We start from the raw sequence: 13574 nt of genomic DNA, 5'->3' as shown, positions 1-13574 counted from the left end.
GATTTCTCTGCTTGCTGTTGCCCAAGCGAAAACAGAGCTTGGCTTGCCTGGCTGGCACGCTGGGCAAGCACCACGGTGGTTGCCACCCACTACTGGTGCGCCTGGCCACTGCTGGGACAATTCCTGGGCAAAGCAGAAGCAGAGGAGGCTGTTGCTGGAAAGATGCTATCCTGGGACTCAGGAGGGACAGCTGCTCTCTCCCTGCCAAGCATAAGAGAGTGAGGTGGTCCAAGCCATTTCTGTTGCCGGAGGGAAAAGACAACAGGGCACCCTACCCGCCTCAGTCTGCAGGAGGGTGCTCAGCATTCTCAGGCCATGCTGTGAAGAAAGTTCAGCAGTGATGCATTTAAGCATTTTCAGGGGGCAGGGGGAAGGCGCACTTCAGTGGGGTGAGGAGGAGGAGATGAACCGCACGCCCCAGCATGCGGGGTGGGGAAGGACAACGGCAGCACCGAGGGCTCTTGGGTTGTGCCTGGGGTGGAGGGGGGCCAGTATTTACCACCCCCTGCATCCATCCTTGTGCCTGCGGCTGAGGCAACTGCCTCACGGAAGAGCTGCCCCTTAGAGAGTCACCATTTCAAAAAATGCTAACTTTGCTGAGTCAGCAGCAGTGATTCCCCAACTGGGTGCTTCCAGAGGCCCAGAAACTGGTCCCCTGTCCCAAAGGGAAAAGAAACACAAGGCAAACACTACTACCTCTGCTACAACAAATACTTATGCACCGTTTTCCAACAAATGTTTCCACAGCGGTTTACATAGAGAAATAATAAATAAATAAGACAGATCCTTGTCCCCAAAGGGCTCACAATTCAAAAGAAAGATAAGATAAACACTAACATAAGATAGACGCATAAGATAAGACACTCAGTTAGTCCCCTGCTAACTGAGCAGAGAGGCACCTTTTAAAAGTGGTGATTCTCTTTATTTAGCAGGGGGAGAGCAACTGGTCCTATCCGTCTCCAGCATAGCATCCCTCCAGTGGTTGTTGCTGGTTTCTATCTTATGGTTCTTTTTAAGATTGTGAGCCCTTTGGGGACAGGGAGCCATTTTATTTATTTATTTATTTATTTATACATACATACATACATACATACATACATACATACCTACCTATGTAAACCACTTTGGGAACTTTTGTTGAAAAGCGGTATATAAATATTTGTTGTATTAGTAACAACAGTCACTGGAGGGATGCTGTGCTGGGGATGGATAGGGCCAGTTGTTCTCCCCCTGCTAAATAAAGAGCATAAACACTTTTTAAAGGTGCCTCTTTGCCCAGTTAGACACCAGCAACAGGCACTGGGAGAGATGCTATCTTGGGCTGAATTGGGCCAGTTGCTCTCCTGTCAAATATAAGAGAACCACCACTTAAAAGGTGTTTCTTTGTCCAGTGAGCTGGTATTACACACACACACACACACACACACACACACACACACACACACACACAACACACCCCTTTACCTGGTGTTTCACTAGCATACCCACATACTTGTTACATTCCCACAGGGCCTCAAGGTGACACACCTCTCCAAAACTCTTTGAAATAATGTACATCGAGGATGGCATAACAAAAAGAACTGTCCAACAATTTAAGAAGTAGCAGGGAACATACCACAAATAAACTTGAACTCAGGACCAGCCCATCAGAGCAGAGGAGTGGAGACGGTGGAGTTTTTGCCATAAATGGTACTACAGTACTACCACGAATATTTACATCTTGCTTTTTGACAAATGTCCCCAAAGTAGTCTACATAGAGGAATAAATATTATAAATAAAGAAGGTGGTTCCTTGTCCCCAAAGGGCTCACAATTTAAAAAGAAACAGAAGACAGCCACCAGCAACAGCCACTGGAGGGATGCTGTGCTGGAGGATGGATAGGGCCAGTTGCTCTCCCCCTGCTCAATAAAGAGAATCATTACTTTACAAAGATGCCTCTTTGCTCTGTTAGCAAGGGCGGAAAATGACTGGGGTGGAAAAGGCAATTCGTAAAGACTGTTGCAGGCTCTGTGAAGAAGAAATGAGTTGCAGAGAAGTGTGGATTGTTGCACTGAATAACAGGAGATGAAGGAAGGAGACAGTAGAAGCAAGTTCTGGAGATTTTGTGGAGGGAGCTCAGATGAGGAGCTGCTTCTGGGGCTTTGACTGGCCTCCTGATCAGTCCATACCAACCTGAGTTTATCTGCAGCTCCTTTTGCCCTCTCGCTCCAGGGCAGGGGGTCTCCACTTCCAGATATTGGACTACAACATCTGAGTCTTCTCTACTCCCAGGCTCTGGAAGGCTCTGCCATGCCTGCCACCTTGTGTGTGCCATTCTTTCACCCCTAGGATAACGGTACCTGTGTATGCATTTTAATTGTAGGCTGCGTTAGGAGTCCATTCTAGCTGAAAAGCAAGGCACGAACAAATATCTTGTGTACTTACTCCTAGTCTGCAACATCTCACTGCATACGGACTTGCTTTGACCCTATTTGAGGTGACATGGAAGTGGTCTTACTTATTTCGAAACTGGATTGTGCTTCATTTTTGAACACGTGAACGTCTTGGTCATTGTACTGTGTGCTAGTTAAAGGCGTGCAAGCTTTTACCTAGTAGTGAGGGGAAGGCAACTAAACCCATGAAGATGGTAACATATTTATTTATTTAGTTAAAATATTTATGCCCCGCCCCTCCAGTACATTAGTGCTTGGGGCAGCTCACAGCATTTATAAAACAATTACAATATAAAATCAGACTGATAAAATTAACCAAATTAAACAAGTTAAAAATCCAAGTTAGAACCACAATCTAAATTATCATTTAAAATTTCAAATTAAAATCTTAAAACTAAAAACTAAGAATTATAAAAACTAAAAACGAAAGACCCTACCGGATATACACAACAGGTGAAACATTCAAAAGCCTCTTTAAAAAGATGTGTTTTTAGTTGTTCTTTAAAAATACTGAGAGAGGGAGCATGGCGAAGCTCTTCAGGGAGGGCATTCCAAAGCCGAGGGGCAACAACCGAAAAGGCCCTGTCTCTAGTCACCGTTAACTGGATTTCTGTTAGTGGCAGGGCCATGAGCAGGGCCTGAGATGTCGAGAGGAGGGCCCTGGCAGGTTCATATACCCCAGCCCCAAGCTGTGTAGGGCTTTAAAGGTCAAGACCAGCACCTTGAGTCTAGCCCGGAAGCAGACCAATGAAGCTGACGCAGGATGGGTGTAATTTTTGTGAATCGATTTGCACCTACGAGCATCCTCGAGGCAGCATTCTGAACCAGCTGAAGCTTCCAAACTGTCTTCAAGGGCAGCCCCATGTAGAGCGCATTGCAATAGTAATAGGCATAGAAAGCTGCCTTGTATCCAGAGTCCCTTGGTCATAGGAATCTGCCTTGCACCGAGTTAGACCCTTGGTCCATCTAACTCAGTACTGTCTACTCAGGCTGGCAGCGGCTTTGCCAAGATTGCAGGCAGGAGTCTCTCTCAGCCCTATCTTGGAGATGCTGCCAGGGAGGGGACTTGGGACCTTCTGTTTGCAATTGCAAGCATGAAGGTGCTCTTCCCAGAGCAGCCCCTCAGGGGAAGATCTTACAGGCCCTGCTTAGCAAAGGGGACAATTCATGCTCACTACCGCCAGACCAGCTCTCCTCCCTTTGTCTACTACACTGTCGCTCTCCAAGGTTCCAGGCAGGGGGCTCTTTCCCAGCCCTACCTGGACTTTGTCAGGGACTGAACCTGGGGCCTTCTGTGTGCAAAGTAAATACACTGCCACAACTGAGCTACAGGCAGCTCACCACCAAAGGTAGGATTTGATTGACTGAGTGCTTCAGCAATCGTAAGTTTCCCCCGTTAAGTATTTGGAGGAAAGTCCTCAGCTTCTTTGGAAACCCTCCTCAAGGAGAAGCTTCGGCAATAATAGGAATCACGGAAGACTGCCTCTGAGCATACACAGAGTGCTTTCCCCATAGCACGACTCCTCTCCTGTCCAGTGAATCTGTGGCTGAGAGCAAAGCACCTTTTCCATTCCATCTGTTCTAGTCCAGATACGACACTGCTGCTGCTGGGGTTGTGTGCGTGTTGTGTGCGTGTGCGTGTGCGAGGATGCCTCCGAGTCCTGCCTCCTTTCCCACCTTGCTCTCTCCATCATGGCGGCCAGGGCAGGTGGCTCCGGCGGGGCGAAGCCTGGCACTACATTTCCCAGCAGCGCTCGCGAGGGGGCGGTGCTAGTGGGCGGGGCCTCGCCGCGGGGGCCCCCGCCCTCGGAGAACCCGATTGGCTGCGGGCGGTTGTCGGTGGTGACGGCCGGACGCCGCGGCTTCGTCCGCTGCCGACCCGAACCGCGCTTCGCGGCTTCAGTTCAGTCGGTGGCCGGGACTCACGAGGAGGTGGCGGCGGCGGCGGAGGAGCGGGCGGGGAGCCGCAGCGCTGCCGGGGCCATGGGCTGCCGGGCGGGGGCCGCCGCTGCCGCCTCTGCCGCCGCCCCTCGCCGAGCCCGGTGACGACCCCGCCGGGCCGGGGGAGAAGATGGCGGAGAGGTAGGAGCCCCCCGGGGTGGGGCGGGGGTGGGAGCAGGCCCCGCCCACAGGGGAGGGGCCACTGCGTCAGGGCGGTGGGGGCCGCCCCCCACCCAGGTGTTGCAATGCCCCCCCTCCTCCATCCCCTCTGGCCCCCGGGGGCTCCGCAGCAGCGCAGCCCGGTGGGTCGGATGCAGCCGAGCTGTCCTTGCCTTCCTCCCGCGGGGCTCAGTCCCCAGCAAGGGTGCTGAGGAGGGGGAGGAGGAGCAGCCTCCCCTTCCCATGGGGCACAGCCTCGGAATCCCGCTGGACCCCAGAGAGCTTGCAAGAAGGGGGTGCTGCTGCTGGCGCCCTCCCCGCTTTCAGCCCCTTCCGGACAGGCCTGCTTCTTGCCCCCCCCCCCATGGCAGCTTATTGGACCTCCTCCTCCCCCCCCCGCTAAGGGTGCTCCCTCCTAAATCTTCCCTGCGCCCCCGTTAATGGACCCCTCCTTGCGCCCCTCCCTGCTTGGAGGGGGGCGTGGGGAGGCTAGCCCACCCGAGACGGGCAGCAGCGTGGGGGGTTTCTCTCCTCGCCAGAAAGGAGCCGTGACGCCCCTGCCGCTTCCACAGCAGCTGCCCTACTGGAGACCCCGTCTCCATCGGACCCCCGCCCGTTCTGCAGAGCCCGGCGGCAGCGAGGTGCCCCACCCATGTGGGGGAGAGGGCGGCGGCGTGGAGCCCAGGGGGGGTCTGTTCAGTACCCTCGGTGTCAACCCCCAGAGCCTCGGGCCCCCCCCCCACTGCTTTCTTCCAGTCCCCGGCTGGGTTGACCATGAACGATCCGGTTAGTCCCCTTTCAGGATGGGGTGCCTCCTGGCAAGGGGGCCTGTGGGCACTCCAGCCCTGCCGCCTCTCCCCTAGGCGTGGGGCACGCTCCCTTGAGGGGCGGGCAGCCTCCTGTGCGGGAGCCCCTTCGGCCCCGCCTCCCCATGCTCCTCCAGCGGCCCCAGAAGCCTGAGACCCTCCGAGAGGCAGCCCCCTTGAAGTCGCCCCGCTGCTGCTGCCGTTCGCCCCGGGGATCTCCCCCTGGCTCCGTCCCCTGAAGAGTGGCCCTTCTCAGGCCCTCCCGCTGCAGTTGCAGGGCCCTGGCCCGCAGCCCTTTGGGAGCTGCCAGCCCATGCCGCCTTGCCTGTTGGAACCCCCTCCTCCTCACCTGCTGCCGCTGCCGCCTTGGCACTCTGCCCCACGGCCTTGCTTTGGGTCCCGCCCCCCGTCTTACAGCCTCTCTTCCTGGAGTCGAGGCCCCCCCCCCGCCGCCGTGTTGCTTGGCATTGCCCCTCCCATCCTCCTGCCTCCGAGCCCCGAGCCCTCCCCAGGAAACTTACCTGCCTGCGCTTCGCGGCCTGCCTCGCATCTCTGAGAAGCCCTGCATCCCACCCCCCACCCCTCCAGGCCTGCCAGCCCACCCTCTCCCGGACCCGCCGCAGCACCTGCTCCTGCCCATCCCTCTGCAGGCAGGTGGCTCTCCCCCGCCCCCGCCCCCCTTAGCCTGCCAGCCTTGGCTGCAGCTTGTCTCCTTGCCCGCTGGACTCTGGGGAGGTCGCGCTGCTGCCCCCCCTCCAATGCTTGAACCTACGTTGTGCCTCTGGTGTTGCCGGGGCGGCCCCTTCCCCTCCCCCTGCCCGATCCGGGCCAGGGTCTGGAATGTCGGTGCGCTTGCCCCTCTGTGTTTGGGGGCGGCAGGGGCTGATGCCTGCCGGTGGTGGTGGTGGTGATGGGGGTTAGTTAGATCGGGGGTGGGTGAGGGAAGCCAGGCGAGATGAGGCCAGGCGTGTTTTAGGGTGCTTTCTCCCCCCTCCCCCCGCTTCTGGAGGGGCTGGGTTTTCAAGTTGGATAGGAGCCAAGTGAAGCAGGCTGGGGGGGGGATTGCCCGGCTGGGAGTGGGATCGTCACGTCCTGTGTTGAGCCTCCACCAAGGAGCATGCTGGAAGCATGGAGGAGCCCAGGTTGGGCGTGCGGAGCAGGTTTGCGGGGGTGGGTGGGATGGGGAGGGAGGCGCTTTCATGGATGGCGGGGGGGGGGGTGGACTGCTTGGAGGCGGATTAAGGGCGATGCAAGGCATCCTGGAGGACGCCCTTGGCTCGTGCTGTGGCTGAGTGGGAGGGAAAAGCCGCGTGGTTTTTCCCTCCCCCTCCCCCCCCAATAACTGGGGCGAGTTGCTGAGGGTTGCGCCTCGGAGGCTGCTGCTGCTGCTGCTGCTGTGTGGCTGCGTTTTGTCGGCTGGAGTGGCTGGGCTGGGCTGCGCGGGGCCCACTGGTGCAGTGGGAGGGGCTGCTGGGGGTGTCGAGGGTGAAGGCTGGCATTTGGGTGGGGTGTGCGCGCGGGCGGGGCGGGGGGAAGAGCAGAGAATGGCGCTCTGCGGAGCAGCATCCAGGGGCGAGGGGTGCCGGGATGCAGCGGCGGGCGGCGCGGGGAAGGCAGGCTGCGGCTGCTCCTGGACCGGCCCGGCCCTCGCTTCCAATCGCTCGCTGTGACGCTACTGCAAGCAAGATGGGCAGTTTCTCTCTCTCTGCTCCTGCTTGAATTAACACGGGAGCGGCGGTGACCTTGGCGGGCAATCCAGCGCCTGCCTCCTCCACACCTGGCACACGGTCCCGCGTGGTGGTCTCTGAGCACCCGCCGGCCGGCACGATGTCTCTGGATGAGATCCTGTCTGTGCGGAGGCAGCAGGTGGCTAGGAAGGGGGCGGGCGGAAGCGGAGTCTGCACAGCGGCCGGCCGGTGTGATGCTCCGGCTTGGCCCATCCCTGCTGTGGGGCCTGCCAGGTGGGGCACGGCCCCCTCACTCCTGGGCTTACAGCTTGCGTGCAGCGTGCGCCCTGCGTGGTTGTGTTGCATGCTGATCAGTGTGGTGCCTCCGAACCGGCCGCCAGAAGCCGCCGCCGCCGCCGCCGCCTTCCTTTGCATCTGTGTGCTGTCAAGTGCTAATTGCTCAGGAGCATTGTGGGGGTGGAGGAAACCCCCACCCCTGCATTTTGAAGAATGGAGCTTAAATGTAGCACCAGCGGGCTGGTTTGGGTTTCATGCGGGAGGGGGTTACAATGCTCCTTTCTGCCCTTGCAGGCGCAGGGACAGACACAGACCTGCTGCTCCCTCAGTCAAAGGGGGCTCTTTGGGGAGGACCAGAGTGTGGGTCTGGTACCCAAGGACTGAGGAGATCTCAAGTCAGTCCACTCAGTGGTCTTGCCTCGATTTGTATGCTAAGTGAAGGCGGCGGCTGGCTGCTCCTTCTCCTGACTCGGCTGCGTGCCTTGGTACAGAATGGAAGCAACCTCTGCCTGCTGCGCTTTCCTCTTCTTCTTGGAAAGCCATCCTCCTTGCTCTCTTCTGTGGCACGTGGCTTGGCTGGCTGCTGGGAGCCACCTGGAGGTATTGGACTGTCAGTCTGCTGTGGCCCCCGTGGGTTAATCCTCGTCGGGGACAGGTGTGTCTAGATAGTCCAGTCCAGAGCGGGAGGTTTCTGGCCCCCTCTGCAGCTCCTGCCCCAGGAAGAAGAAGTAGAGGTGAAGACTGGCGGTGTTGTTTCCAGTCTCCACGGGGCACTTGGTCACCGTGGTAGATCTGATCCTGCTAGATCCGGCCTGGGAGGCTCCTTTCTCTGCCACGTCTCCTTCGACGTGCCCCAAAGGAAAATTCCTCCCAAGTCCCAAACCTGGGATTATCATAGCCTCATGTCACTGAGCCTGCCAGCGTGTCTAATCCTATTGAGGCTGTTTAAATTTTCTTTTGTTTGTTTCTCAGATGCCAGTGAATGGCTTCTGCCTTGGCTCCTCCTTTGCAGAGAATTCCAAGCATTTGTCCTTTGGCCAGGGAGGGGGAGAAAGAGCCTCTCTTGATTCCAAGGTTTGGGATGGGGCACAGCAGTGAGCCCTCTGCTCTGAAATCTCAGCACTGGAGGATTTGCGGGAACCCCCTTCTGCCTACTAGTCTTCTGGTCAAACGACCCCCCCACCCCATAATGTGGTTCACATTATAGCTCTATACAGACATTGCATTGTAGGAGTGTCTTTCTGCTTCTACATGAGTTTGTGTGAATGACTAAACCTGTGTTCATTTTAAAAGTGAACCTGCGTACTACGGGTTCCTCAGATGCGCAACACAGATAGGAAGTGCACTGCTGTATCTGTGTTCAACACAGCGTGTGAATAATTGTACCTGTGTACCCTTGTATGAGTGCTGAATATAATAAGGTTTATGACTAGTAAAGTTGTGCCGTCGAGTCGGTGTCGACTCCTGGCGACCACAGAGCCCTGTGGTTTTTCTTTGGTAGAATGCAGGAGGGGTTTACCATTGCCATCTCCCGCCCAGTGTGAGATGATGCTTTTCAGCATCTTCCTATCTCGCTGCTGCCCAGTAGAGGTGTTTCCCATAGTCTGGAAAACATACCAGCAGGGATTTGAACCGGCAACTTCTTGCTCCCTAGGCAAGTGACTTCCCCACTGCTAGTGCTGTATTTCAGATTCAGTGAAACTAAGGAGGGAGGAGCGTTTCTGTTCATGGCTGGGAGACTAGTGTGAACGGAGGCTCTTGGGTTGCTCTTGGTTCCATATGATCTATGCTCCCCGGCAAAGTTTCATGTATTTTTCTAAAATGTGACCTTGTTGAGTTATGAGAGAGGCTGACAAGCTGATCCTAAAGGAAAGTGGATAAGGCACCAGATAGTTCCAGAGAGGAGGAGGAGAGAGGCAGTTGACCCTGTGATATGCTTTAATGTTTTAAACCTTGCTTTCATAACCAGACATCTGTAATTACATACAACCTTCCTATATTTGAAATGGGCGCATTTTGCTTTCAGGGTAGGGCTTTCTTCTGCATATCCAAGATATGGAGAAAAACAAATCAAAGATTTATTTATGCATGCTGAAATTTGTCCCTTCGTCTAAATTTCAAGGGCACACAACACAACCTAAAACCAACAATACAAAATCAGACAACTTTAATTGGAAATGAGAAGCCTGGGTAGTAAAAGGACATTAAGTTAGTGCCAGGTGAGCTCTCCCCTGGGCCTTCTAGAGTCAGGGTGCCACCACCGAGAAGGTCCAGTTGCTCCCACCTCACTCCGGCATGCTTGAGAACACCCAAAGGGACTCCCAAGACCAAACTTTCAGACTTCTTACGCTTTGCCTGAAATTGTTACTGGCCGAAGAATAAGAAATCACACTTGCTAGATGTGAGTTGTACAGTGCTCAGAGGAGAGCTGGTCTTGTGGTAGCAGGCTCTGCCCTGGCTTGCATTTGAATGGGAGACTCCCAGAGGTGCCCCTAGGTAATTTTGGCGCCTGGACCTAAAGTCCTTTAGGGCCCCTACCACACTGCAAGTTAAGCATCATGTTTTAACACTTGAGGGCACAAACCACACTACCCAGGACAGACTAAAGAGGATTTGGGGGGCCCCAGGGGGTGTGGGGGCCCTGGACCTCGGCCCCGAAGTCCAGGGGTAAGAGTGCCTCTGGAGACTCCATGTGTGAGCACTGTAAGATAGGGGATGGGTCCACTCTAGGAAGCGCACCTGCATGCTTGCAAATGAACTTCTCCCTGTGCATTTTTGCAGGAAGAGATCTGGCATTTGGTGTTGGAAGTCTTCTGCCATTTCCACCCCCCTGACTGAGAGTGGTGCAGTTTGATCCTATTTTGAGGGAATTGGTTAGTACCTCCTATCAATTGTTCCCGCACCCTCTCTTGCTCCTGATCATCATGTGTATTGTGCAATGTGGCACTGAATACTAGTTGGCAGGGTTGCCCTGCACATCGGCACGAATCCTTGGCCCTGCCAGGGACTATGTGCTGTGCAGGCCACCAGTGCAGTCCTCCGGTTGTGTTCCTGGTGATAGGGTAGGGAGCCCTTTGTAAAATTGCCTAGTGGTCACAGGAGTGGGGCTTGCCATCTGCTTTTGGCCTTCGTGGCTGGGGCTGATGCAAGCTGTATTCTGAAAACATCTGGGGACCCAAGTGTGAGAACCCCCGTCGAAGCCATTGGGGGCCCATCTTCTGAAGACCGAAAAGCTGGCTTTGCTTAGGAAAGGGGAAACCAGCACACTTTTGACCCCGACCCTCTCTTCTGGGGGTGATCGGGAGGCTGTTCCTGGGGACCCATTTAGCTTGCCTGGAAAGCTAGTCCTGCCTGCGCTGCTGTGCCTCAAAGCACATTTCAAATATAGGGACAGCCCCTGCACCCTTTCTCCCTAGAGCATAAAAGTTTTCTCAAGGGCTGCTGCACTAAGACGGACCTGATAGTGGTCTTCTGGCTAAATGCATCGCCCTCTGTGAGACTTGAAAGGGAGAGCTGGAGGTTGGCTTTCCTGGGAGATGCGCATTGGAGGGCCACCAGGCATTGGATGAGCCATGCAGGCTTGCAGAGCTATCTGTGGCTGCTCCTCCACCATGTTGGGTCTTGTGGGGGCTCCTGAACTGAGCTTTAACTCTGCAACACAGCACTGTTGGAAAACGAAACCAGGAAGGTGTTGGATTTCTCCATTTTTCTTTCCTCCCTCCTTGCTGCAATCAGGTGTGCGCCTCCTTCACTTTGTCTCTCCCCCCGCCGCCACACACTTTCTAAGGTTCTGACATTTTCTTGTCTGCCTCAGTGCATTTCTGTCAACTGCTTAGCTCTGAGCTCTGCCTGAATGTAAATAATTTCTGTGGGCAACGTGGATGGAATCCAGCTCCTCTGACTGACTAAGAGCACTACTAATGCTGTGAGCCAAAGACACATTATCGTCGCTGCATTGATTTTGCTTTGGTGCTTCCTACAGGCCTCAGCCTTTGGGGCTCTGGAGTCAGGCTGGGTACATAAGCCTGCCAGTAAGCAGAATGCAGGCATCTCTGGGCTGGGTGTGTGTGTGTGACGCGTGTGTGCTAGGCATTAGCATCCAGTTGGGTCTCCCACTGCTTTCCGTCCGACATGCTTTAGATGAATGAGATGGGTAGTCCTTTGGGCATCATGGCTGATCTTTCCTTTCTCCCCCCCACCCTTTTGGTAATGTGAGATGACTCTTAATGGCCTTGAGTAAGCTATAACTGGAATAAACAAATGCACGATACTTCCCAAACAGTAGCAACCCTGCAAATGAAGTCCTAACCCATGCTTCCCCTGCACAGAGTCTGCCTAAGGACACCTATGTTGGTCATGTGTGATGCATTCGTGGCTAGAAAGGGGTGGGGGAAACAAAAGAGGCATGCTCTCAGTTTGCAAATGCTTCCATGCCTCTTTTATTACATTGTGTGTGGATCTTAGAAGCTGCCTTGAACTTTCCTTTGGAATAGGAAAAGCTGAGCATAGAGGTGTGTCAATAGAATAGTCTGTTGTACGTACCTAGAATTACTTGGAGCCAATTTTTACTCACCACAGTGGAACAAGCACAAGTGACTGTATTCAAGCCGTGTGTACATGATAAGAACATAAGAACAGTCCTGCTGGATCAGGCCCAAGGAAGCCCATCTCGTCTAGCATCCTGTTTCACACAGTGGCCCACCAGATGCCGCTGGAAGCCACAGGCAGGAGTTGAGGGCATGCCTTCTCTCCTGCTGTTACTCCCCCGCAACTGGTACTCAGAGGCATCCTGCCTTGGAGTCTGGAGGTGGCCGACAGCCCACATGACTAGTAGCCATGGATAGACTTCTCCTTCATGGAGTTATCCAAACCCCTCTTTAAGCCATCCAGGTTGTTGGCTACCACCACATCTTGTGGCAGAGAATTCCACAAGTGGATTATGTGTTGTGTGAAAAAGTACTTCCGTTTGTTGGTCCTAGATTTCCTGGCAATCAATTTCATGGGATGACCCTCTGGTTCTAGTGTGATGGGAGAGGGAGAAGAATTTCTCTCTCTCCACTTTCTCCACACCATGCATGATTTTATAGACCTCTATCATGTCTCCCTGCAGTCATCTTTTTTCTAAACTAAATAGCCCCAGGTGTTGTAGCCTTGCCCCATAAGAAAGGTGCTCTAGGCCCCTGATCATCTTGGTTGCCCTCTTCTGCACCTTTTCCAGTTCTACAATGTCCTTTTTTTAGATGTGGTGACCAGAATTGTACGTAGTACTCCAGGTGTGGGCGCATCATTGTTTTGTATAAGGGCATTATAATATTAGCCGTTTTATTTTCAGTCCCCTTCCTAATGATTCCTAGCATGGAACTGGCCTTTTTCCGCAGCTGCCGCACATTGAGTGGATGTGGGATTGGCCACTGGCAGCCTTTGGGCCAAATCTAGCCAGGGATGGCTGCCAGCTGTGCCATTGGTAGGGAAGCCTCCTTTGCTTCCTGCTTCCTGAAGTGCTGCTTCCTCTGCAGCAGGGGTGGGCAGCCTTGGGCCCCCACCTGTTGTTGAACTACAACTCCCATCATTCCCAGGCATATGGTGATGGGAGTTGCAGTTCAACAGGTGGAGGAACAGGGTTGCCCACCCCTGCTGTATGTAGAGTGTCAAAATGCACACTTTGTTGGCCGAAGGCTCACTTGAAGGAGGGGCCAATCAGGGAGCCGCATGAGTAGTTAACATGAAGAAACAGGGGGTGGGGGTGGGGGGATGTGGACTGGTGCAAGGCATAAAAAGTAAGGCAACATCCCCCTGATTTTGAAGCATTTACCAGATCTCCACACCTTGGTGTGCGTGTTTCTCTTTCCTTTTGTGCTGCAGCTGTGGGATGGAGAAACTTCTTTAGATGAAAACGGCCACTTCTGTGGAAGTACTCTGCAAGATGCGTTCTTCAGCCTGCAATCTGGGTTCATATGCTTGCCCTGACCAGTGTCTAATTGCCCTCTGGTGAGAGTGACGGGATAGGAGGAGCCCTGGTCTTCCTCCCCAGCTTGGGAGGGTACAGGGACTGTCTCTGTGCAGTGCACTCCTGGGGCAGATCCCCACCCTATGGAAAGCTAGTGCTGGCTCTCTGGTGTTGGTGCTCAGGTCCCTGTTGTTGCTCCAGCCTCTTCCTCACGCTCCATGGGTGGGAATTGTCCCTACAGTTGTGTGGGGCTCAAGTCCTCGGCTGCCCAGTGCAGCAGCTGGGAGGGTCCTGCCTGCTCCCTGGGGGAGGAGGAAATGGTCC

The 13574-nt window shown here is 54.6% G+C and overlaps 1 protein-coding gene across 3 annotated transcripts in view; it reads left to right on the top strand.

Moving 5' to 3' along the window:
- The first annotated feature begins 4282 nt into the window (after positions 1-4282).
- ARHGAP39 (Rho GTPase activating protein 39) overlaps positions 4283-13574 on the top strand; it is a 224025-nt gene continuing 214733 nt past the window's right edge. For all 3 annotated transcript variants that reach the window (XM_053251141.1, XM_053251142.1, XM_053251140.1), the window contains exon 1: positions 4283-4515. In XM_053251141.1, coding sequence (XP_053107116.1) covers positions 4505-4515 — 11 coding nt within the window. In that variant the 5' untranslated portion in view covers positions 4283-4504. The remainder of the gene's footprint in view (positions 4516-13574) is intronic.

The sequence above is a fragment of the Hemicordylus capensis genome, chromosome 4 (assembly GCF_027244095.1).
Source record: "Hemicordylus capensis ecotype Gifberg chromosome 4, rHemCap1.1.pri, whole genome shotgun sequence".
NCBI classification, from domain to species: Eukaryota; Metazoa; Chordata; class Lepidosauria; order Squamata; family Cordylidae; genus Hemicordylus; species Hemicordylus capensis.
The sequence above is the reverse complement of the archived record's forward strand: the minus strand, read 5'-3'. Positions and strand labels throughout refer to the sequence as shown.